Source organism: Theobroma cacao, chromosome 4, assembly GCF_053813885.1.
Source record: "Theobroma cacao isolate CCN51 chromosome 4, ASM5381388v1, whole genome shotgun sequence".
Taxonomy (NCBI): domain Eukaryota; kingdom Viridiplantae; phylum Streptophyta; class Magnoliopsida; order Malvales; family Malvaceae; genus Theobroma; species Theobroma cacao.
The window spans coordinates 32,032,418-32,042,550 of NC_142642.1; the positions used below are offsets into that span (position 1 = coordinate 32,032,418).

Below are 10,133 nucleotides of genomic sequence, written 5' to 3' on the forward strand. Positions count from 1 at the left end.
GTAATGTTGAAAGATGATTATCTATCACGAGTTAAAAGAAAAACATTAATTTGGCATATAAAATTACATAAAAAATAAATATAAATTTAAGAAAAAGTTTATAAAAATATAGATAAATATAGCTATTCATCTGTGCCATAAATAAAATATAAGTTTGATTTCACGGTTTTTTTTCCTTTAACAAATACTTATTTTTATCTTACTTCACTTTTTTTTTTTCTTCCTCTCTCTTCTATATATGTAGTTGGTGTCCCAAAATTCGTTGTATATTTGTCTGTTATAATTTTCTAATTTCTTAAAATTGTATATGTATGGTATGGTTTTAGGAGACTTTTTGCTTAGGCGAAGGATGTGAGAATCTAAAGAAAAGGTAGTATTAAAACTCGAATAATATGGTATAGTTGTAATTATGTTAAATTCGAAAGTAATTAAAGTTGAATGTTTCTTTAAAGAAAAAGGCAAATGTTTGAAGCTTTCACAATTCTTAATTTCATCCCTTATTAGTCTTATCGAGAAAATGTATTTACTTTAATCTTGACATAATATTTAATAAATTTCATATTTTTATTAAAATTTTTATATTTATTTTAAATAAATAAGTTTTTATATTTTATTTTAAATTAAATAAGTCTTTATGATTATTAATTAACTTAATCACATTACTACTTATCAATCTATATCACGTGATGTTGACGTGATATTTTAATATATTATAAAAAATAATAATATGATATATTAATGTAATATGATGACATGGACATATCGTTTTTTTCACTTTTTATATTAACGTTATTTTCTACTATCAACATCAACATTATATTAGCGTCACATGAATATAAAATAATAATAAATATTTTTATTAACAATAAGTAGTTAACTATTAGGTATAAAATTTTATTTAATTTAAAATAAAAATACATGAACTTAATTAAATATAATAAAAAATAAAAATTTATTTAATTTTTTTTAATAATTTAAAAGCTTTTTAAATGTTATGTCATCAATATTAAAAAATAAAATAAAAGAATAATCAGAGTGTTTTGACGGTTTGCTTATAAAATATAATGAATCATAGGCTCAAAAATGTCAATTTCTTTTGTAGCGGGAAGATGGAATCGTAGGTAAACAAATTTTGTCATTCATTTAAAAGAAAAATGGAATTAGGGGCTTTTCCTTTTCTTTTTTTTTTTGAATTTAGAAAACTGAAAACGAAAAAGTAAAAGTTCAAAGCCAAAAGGAGCAACGACTAATGTTATATTCCCAAAAGGAACCGTGACAGGTGGGTGGCTACGATTTATATGCACGCCATCTCTAGTCTCCTATGGAAAACATTTCTTATAATTATTAAAAATGATAAATTTGAACACAATTATTTATCATAATTAAATAATAAAAAAATTATAAAGTAAAATGCTCCCGTCTTATGAAAACAAAAAGATTAAAGTGAAACCAAAACAAAAACGTAGCCCGTTCAAAAAAAATTCAAAACTCCACGTGTCCATTTTCGAAATGACAAAAATGCCCTGAAGCACCTTCGTTAAATTGCTTGCAAAAAGCAGTTCTGTTGAGAATTCAATCCCAATTATCCATTGAATCGTAAACAAATTTTCAGTTCAAACTTCCCTCGTTCCTGTTCTTCTCTTATCTTCTCCGTTTCGAAAGCCGTTAACAGTTTTCTTAGAAGATAAGGTTTAGGCAAAACCACAAAAAAAGAAAAAGTTGCAACTCGTGTGGAATAAAACCTTGGTAAGAAACTCAGTTATTGAGTTAAACTTATTTTTATACTCAATAATCATTTCCATCCCATCTTCTTCATGAGGTTTTGTTAATATTTAAGAAAAAGTTTCGATCTCTGGATTCAACAACAATGCCAGAGATCGAAGACACCGCCAGTTCTAGCACAGCCACCGACTCGTCGGAAATTTCATCGGAGATCACGCTCTTTGGAAAGTACGAGATTGGCAAGTTGCTGGGATGCGGCGCCTTTGCTAAAGTTTACCACGCGCGCAACGTGAGGACGGGGCAGAGCGTCGCCATCAAAGCCGTGAGCAAGCAGAAAGTTGTCAAAGGAGGCTTCATGGCGCAGGTTAAGAGAGAAATTGCTATCATGCGCCGGCTTCACCACCCTAACATCGTCAAGCTCATCGAGGTGTTGGCTACCAAAACTAAGATTTATTTCGTCATGGAATTCGCTAAAGGCGGGGAGTTGTTCACCAGGATTGCCAGGGGACGCTTTAGCGAAGATCTCAGCCGTCGGTATTTCCAGCAGTTGATTTCAGCCGTCGGATTTTGTCACTCGAGAGGCGTGTTCCATCGCGATTTGAAACCGGAGAATCTCCTCCTTGATGAAAACTGGAATTTAAAAGTATCGGATTTCGGACTCAGCGCCGTGACGGACCAGGTCCGACCAGACGGCCTCCTCCATACGTTATGCGGAACCCCAGCTTACGTGGCGCCTGAAATTTTGGCCAAGAAAGGATATGACGGCGCCAAAGTCGATGTGTGGTCCTGCGGCATCGTTTTGTACGTTCTTCACGCCGGATATCTACCGTTCAACGACCCCAATCTGATGGTAATGTACCGTAGGATTTACAAAGGCGAATTCCGGTTCCCGAAATGGACGTCTCCTGATCTCCGTCGATTTTTAGGTCGCCTTCTTGATCCCAATCCTGAAACAAGGATCACCCTCGATGAAATCATCAACGACCCTTGGTTCAAGAAAGGTTACAAAGAAATCAAATTCAACTCCGAAGACTTTGAAATGAAAGAAGAAAATCAGAGTAACAAGTGCTTGAACGCCTTTGATATAATCTCGTTTTCGTCCGGTTTCGACCTATCCAATTTGTTTAATGAGGCCGATTTTTGGGTCCGGAGAGATCGATTTATATCGGGAGAGAAACCGGAGAGAATATTAGGGAGAATCGAGGAGGTTGGAAGGACGGAGGACGTGAAGGTGAGGAAGAGAAAAGAGAGAGGGATACGGTTGGAAGGGCAGAGTAGTAATTTCGTTATCGCTGTAGATATTCATCAGTTAACGGAAAAGCTGGTAGTGGTGGAGGTGAGACGGCGGGAGATGAATGTCGGGTCGAGTGGTGAAATTTGGAAAGATAAGTTAAGGCCGAAACTTTCCGATTTGATATACAAAGCGGAAGCAGGGCAGGTTTCCGATAATTTGTAATTAACAGAGGATTTATCGGTAAAGCTGAGAACCGGTGGGAAACAATGGCTTCTCGACCGCTGTAATATATTCAACAAAAAAGAAAAAAAAGAAAGGAAAAACCCTTTGTATGTTTATTTCGATTCTCAAATAATTTCCTGCATAGCTTTTTCCGGCAAATCGGAACAAAGCCAAATCAACTTACCGGGTTTCCTGTATTTCCGTTTTTGCCCGGCTTTACCCTTTATTTCAATTATATTACTAGTTTTTCTGAATATTTCACCTTTTCTTTTGCTTCGCTTCCCTGGGATTTCTTTTTCTCTGTCATCCCTTCAGAACAAGTTAAAACACCATCACTTTCACGCGGAACCCCCATTTCTTATTCAAAAAGTTCTTTCGGGAAACTCGAATGAAGCTATAGCGATGGAAAAGGACACGTAATGCCTAAAGGGAAAACAAATTAAAAGGACGCACATATGAAAGTGTTTTACCTCATTCTATGTAAGGTTTTAAACATGGTAATTAAGTGGTTCTAATCTCCGTAATTGGAATCTAATTTATTGGTCTAAGCAGTTCAAAGTAAACGAAAGTTACTTCTATTTACTGTTTTGGATTTTGCATTTAATAATCATTCGTGTGCTTTTTAATTAACTTGAATGAACAACACGTCACGTTTCTTGTGTTTGTAATGAGGAAATTTTTGTCCATGCCAGCATATTCTTTCTGCCTACTCGTAGATCCACAACTGGCTTAGGAGGTTGATAAGGAGAAGAAATGACCAAATCTGGATAACTAACAAAAATTCCTCAAAATGACAAGAAGAGCAATATTTGGGGATGTGAATGAGACAAACCAACTGATTTTTAATTGTTCTCTTTTACTTCTAATACGCAAATATTATTCCCACTTTTTGTTTATGGCATCTCTAAGTAAGGTATATGGAGATTTGAGTGAAGAATTGGACGAAAGTGTTTTCTTTCACACCATTTTATTGTGTTTTTATTAATAACAAATAGTGTTACTTTGTATATGAGTCTTTGATTCAATTGTAAATGTATGTATATTTCTATTTTACAAATTAGATTTAATTGACATGAGATTTTATTGACTTAAACTTAAGCACCATTGGACCATTAACTTTTCTTGATCCAATTATTACTGATCTAGCAACTTTTTAGACTTAAATTATGTGACCATTGTGACGCTTAAAAGCTTAAAGTTCGATTTGTTAATAATGAATGACTTATATTGGTGTTAATAATTTTATTCATATCTAATGTGAAATGAAGTATCACAATCTCACTCACTCAAAAATCATATAGTCTTAAAAAACTTAAGCTCAAATTGTTAGTAGTAAATTACTTATATTGATATTAACAATCTCATTCACATTTGATGTGAGATGGATATCATAAATTGACACATGTTCTAATACCAACTATAACGATTCAAGTCTATACTCTAATATCAATTGTACCGACTCAAATGCAGACACTACTAATTTAATAATTTTTCAAGTCTAAACGATGTGACATTCAAAAACTTAAATTTAAATTGCTAGAAAGGAATGACTTGGACTCTTATATTGATATTAATAATCTTATTCACATATAAGGTTAGATGGGTATCACAATCCAAAAAAAAAAATGTAAGATGGGTATCACAGTTAGTGTTATTCACTCACTATCTTGCTAAACTATCAAGTGCTTTCTAAGAGTTAGGAAAATTTAGATATATATATATATATATATATATATATAGAGAGAGAGAGAGAGAGAGAGAGAGAGAGAGAGAGAGAGATATATATATATATATATATATATATATATATATAGAGAGAGAGAGAGAGAGAGAGAGAGAGAGAGAGAGAGAGAGCTCCTTCCTTGCCGCAATAAATTATCAAATAATTGTGATTTCTTGTTGAAACAAGAAAATTCACATATTATTGCAACCTTGTAGGCTTGTAGCCCCTAGTGGTTCAACAATGGAGGAAACAAGACGTCCACAAGGAACGAAAACCGTGTGGTCCCAAAATTTTATTTTCTTGATTTTCCCAATAAGAAATCACTTTTTTTGGCTCATCAAAGAAAATAATAAAAGGGGGGGAAATGGCTATGGCTATGGAAACATTTAGTTAAGCCGTTCACCTCCCTAATCATTAGCAATTGCTTACTGCTTGCCCATGGAATTATCCATAAGAAAAGATTAGCAGAGCCACATATATTTTTACACCGCTTTTCATGTGACAAATTATAAATTATTGAAGTGGTTAAATTTTACTTTAAAAAGATAGCAGACACACTTGGTTTAACTTTACGGTCTGGTCAAAAATCGAAAACTCATTCACCATTGTTTACTTACTTTAATTGTTCTCTTCATTCGTTATTAAGTTAAAAATTCAAGTACAGGTAGGACAGAGCAATGCCCAAATGACAATTATATGATCCAGGATATAGGGTTAAGAATTAAAGTCTTGCTATTCATTCCAAAAGGGTTTTCCTTTTGTCACATATTTCGGGAAAACTGCCTTTTTGGTCTATTAAATAACTTTTGGTCCTCTTTTATTTTGGTCTCAAAACTCACAAAGCTTACACTTGAGTAACTTGACAGTAACTTTTAAAGAATTAAAAAGCAAACACATAGTAAATGGTATATTGACAATTAAAACTGAGTACAAAAAATTAAACCGTCATGAATCTGCAACTCCCAAAGAATAATCAAAAGATAACTCCGTGTTTTATATGGTATGAATAGTTTGTGAAAAATTAGGTTTCAATTTCAATTGAGCACGGGACATGTATTTCAGTACACTTACATGGAATGGAATACTGAGTACGTCATTGCCAATAATGGAACTCAGAAACATGAGTTGTAAGTAACAGTCCATTCGAAGATGGAAGATAAATTTTTCTTTTTTCTTTTTCTTTTTTGGGTTATTTTTTGAAGCATCAAAGCAGCGTTTGTAAATGCATTAATAATTGATAGGTTAGTGAATGTCTATATCAAATAAATGGCACCCACTCATTACAAGGATAAAGCTAGTGTTTACGGAATTTAGATAACGACAAATATGGGGGTCCACAGGCAGATGAAGATTCATGCTCATCTTATATATTTTTCCCCGATTATTTATTTCATTTAAATATTGATATTAGATTATTTATAAAATTATTAATGTTAGATGGAAATGGTTGTTGAACTGCATCAATATTTGTAAAAAAAACAAATGTTAAGTGTGGTGTCATCCGTGGGCGGACCCATGTTGGAAGGAGTGGCGTCATGTCACTTTTTTAAAATATTTTAATTTTTATATAATTTATTTAAAATTTAAGATAATTAATATACTAATGAACTCATTACTTTTTTTTTTTTTACAATTTGACAAGAAGTGTGGTCAAAGACTTTAAGTAAAAGTGATTTCTCAAAAAATATTTTATATATTAATATTTACATACTATAAGAAAAGATAATTTTTTTTATAATTTAAAATTTTATTAAAAAATTAAAACTTAAACTACTCTCTCTATTTAAAAATTCAAATCCTTCCCTTTCTTAATCCTTGAATGAATTTTTCATTCTCTCATAACAACTCATCTTTTTTTTTCTTTTTTTATTAGTTACTAAACCTAATAATTTGTTATGTAAAATCATATTTTATTTAATTCTAATATTTTAATTTATACTAACGAATAGTAATTTTTAACTAGTTTTATAATTTTAGATAAATAAGCCATAGAAATATATTTAAAAAAAAATTGTGTCACAAGACTCAAATCCCGAACAATAACAATAAAATTCTACTAATAATGATACTCAATAATATTCTTCTAACCAAATTCATATTGAATTTAATTTAAGTACTCTCTCAACAGATCTTAGATCGAGAAAAAAATTTCTAAATATGACAACACTCAGAAAAATTTTTGGATCCACTCCTGGTGTCATCCATCCTACTCCTACAGAATCTATTTTAATTCTCAATTTCCCACCTTCCTCACAATTATATAAATAAGTGGATTTACAAATGAAATGTACTGAAAAAAGAAAAAACTAACAATCAAATGTGCAAAAAGAAATTAAATAAAAGAATATAAACTCATTCTAGATTAGCTATCATAAGCTATGTATTATATACATACAGGATATTGTAATATTTTTAAAAATTCAAACAAATCATACTATTTTATTTCAAGTTTGTTTAATAAAATTTAGAATAAATTGCACTTTACTTTTTGTGATTTCAACTTTTCTAATATCACGCTTTGTAATTTCTTTTCAATTTATTTAGAGTCAAATATCCCTACACCTTTAAATTTCAATCAAAATTTTAAACGAGTCCATTAGTTTTTGAAATGGATATTTCGTTTCAAAAGTGTAGAACATCGTCAATAGAAATTATGAAATGACTAAAATATTTTTTTTTAATTAATTTAAAAAACTGTTGTTATATTTTTTTGAAAAAAAATAGGGAGTACCTATTTTTTTAAAATTAATAAAAATTATATAATAGTAATTTTTAAAATTAATAAAGAAAAAATTTGTTATTTCAATATTATCACGTCATCAAACTAATAAAAACATTAACAGTTGACTAATTGTTGAACCTATGTGTTCAGTCAAAGATATTATTTTGGAGCGAAATGTCTATTTTTTTTTTGGTTAATGGGAAATCTAATTAATAAAAAATATTACAAAAGTCTGGGTCATTCAGTCTCAAGGCCTAATTTATCAACTAACAATAATGAGCCTATATCAAGAGGAGGAGTCTCAAATATATGAAGACCCAATGGAAAATTATTGTGGTTGGTAGCCATCCAGTTTGCACAATTATTAGCTTCGCGGGGCATATGGGTAAGTGCACAAGACCAATCTCGCTGAAGAAGCTCCTTTATTAGCTCCACAATGTTAGAGTATGGATCCAAATGAGATCTTGGTTTGTTTTTCCTCTGAATAGCAATTATTAAATCTGTTTCTGCCAAAACCTTCCTATATCTTCTGTTCCAGCATAGTTCTATTCCTTTTAGAATTGCCCAAAGCTTTGCTCCAAGGGAAAAGGAAGTACCTATATTGAAAGCAAAACCCGATAGCCAGTTTCCCTATTCATTTCTTCTTACCCTCAAGCAACAGCACTTCCAGGTTGCCCTTTAACACTACCATCCACGTTCAGCTTCACATAAGAGGGATTTGGTTTAATCCAACTGGCAGGGGTTTCGTTTTGCATCCTCAACTCACCACAGTGTAGAATATCCCAAGCTTCCTTTGGCCTCAGCCAGATCATTTGTGCTGCATTGGCCGACCATTTAAAATTTGTTTCAAATATACTCAAATTCCTCTAGTGCCAGACCATCCAAATCGTATGAATAAAGATGCCACTCTCGGGCAGCTCATCATGAAGACCATTCCCAGACATGTTCAACTGGATCCATGCTTGCAAGTCTAACACAAAGAACTCCCCAAAAGTCAAATTTGGTTTAATTGCTAGCCATGTGTCTCTAGATGCGGGGTAATCATGCAGAGCATGGATAAGATTCTCAGTTTCATTGTTACATCTACTACAAGTACTTGAACTGCCTAACTTTCTCAACATTAACCATGCTGCTGTTGGAAGAGATTCATGTAAGACACACCATATGAACATTTTAACCTTTTTGCAACTCGATAAACACCATACTAGTCTCAATTTATTGTGCTCTGCCAAATTAGTTGTAGATTCACTTTCATAGGCAGATTTAACAGAGAACTCTCCACTACTTGTCAAGGTCCAAAAACATTTGTCCTTTTCAGTACTACTAGGATCAATAGGATATGATTCAAGCTTTTGAAGAATCTGCATTGGTAAGATGTCTATAAGGGAATCCAAGTCCCAATTTCCATATTCATCACAAAAACATGCTACTGGTAGTTCAGTTTCAGTTGGGGACAAGTCTCTGACAGTAAAATTAATTAACGGACCGCAAGGCAACCAGGAATCCAACCAGAAATTGGTATGGAGACCATTATTAACTACCTTTCCCAAACCTTTTGCAAGAACTCCCCTACTTTTTAATATACTTCGCCAAGTGTAGGAATCAGATGATTTAGCCTAAATTGAAAAGAAATCATGATGTCTCAGATATTTCTTCTTCAAGATTTCAACCCATAAAGAGTCCTTTCCTTGCCACAATTGCCAGCCCAACTTCGCAAGTAAAGCCAAGTTGAATTTTCTAGTCTCTCTAATATGTAAACCACCAAGTTCTTTGGGTAAGAAGATAACATTCCAGCTTAACGCATGAATTTTCCTTACTCCCCCTACCTGACCCCAAATGAAGTTCCTATTCAACTTATCAATTTCCATGGCCACACTATCTGGGAGTAATGTGGTTTGCATAATATACGAAGCCATTGTACTCGAAACTGCTTGTACTAAGGAAACTCTCCCTGCCATTGATAGAAACTTGTTACTCCACTGTTCAAGTTTCCTCCCAACTTTGTTACATAAATCCGAGTATGTGGCTTTTGTGACTCTACCATGAAGCATCGGGGCACCCAAATACTTGCTGAGATCCTTTATGAGACTAATGCGAGCCACGCGGCTTAATGCTTTAGCCTTAGATGAGTGGATATTTGAAGAAACAAAAATTTCAGATTTATTAAGACTTACTTTTTCTCCTGATGCAGAGCAAAACTTCTGAATAACCTGCATCATAACTCGTACTTGGGTCTTGGTAGTTGCTCCAAACAACATAATGTCATCTGCAAAACATACATGAGAAAGGGCCGGTCCATTTTTTGTCAGTAAGAGGGGACGCCAATTCCTTAAGTAAACCTTTTCATTGATTAGTTGTGACAATTTTTCCAAGCAAATAACAAAAAGATAAGGGGATAAAGGGTCTCATTGTCTAATGCCTCTCGATGGTATAAATTTTTTTGATTGCTTCCAATTCCATAATACAGAGAATGTGGGGTTTGGACAATATGCATAATTAGTGAAATCCAT

General features: G+C 32.7%; 1 protein-coding gene across 1 annotated transcript; it reads left to right on the plus strand.

Moving 5' to 3' along the window:
• Window positions 1–1,557: 1,557 nt before the first annotated feature.
• On the plus strand, window positions 1,558–3,434 carry LOC18602243 (serine/threonine protein kinase 1). Its single transcript, XM_007033502.3, has one exon. The coding sequence runs from the start codon at window positions 1,868–1,870 to the stop codon at window positions 3,176–3,178; it is 1,311 nt and encodes a 436-aa protein (XP_007033564.3). The 5' UTR covers window positions 1,558–1,867; the 3' UTR covers window positions 3,179–3,434.
• The last annotated feature ends 6,699 nt before the right edge of the window (window positions 3,435–10,133 follow it).

What these genes read in the sequence shown, in the direction of transcription:
- LOC18602243 (XM_007033502.3), top strand. Translation starts at nt 1,868, where the DNA reads ATGCCAGAGATCGAAGACACCGCCAGTTCTAGCACAGCCACCGACTCG.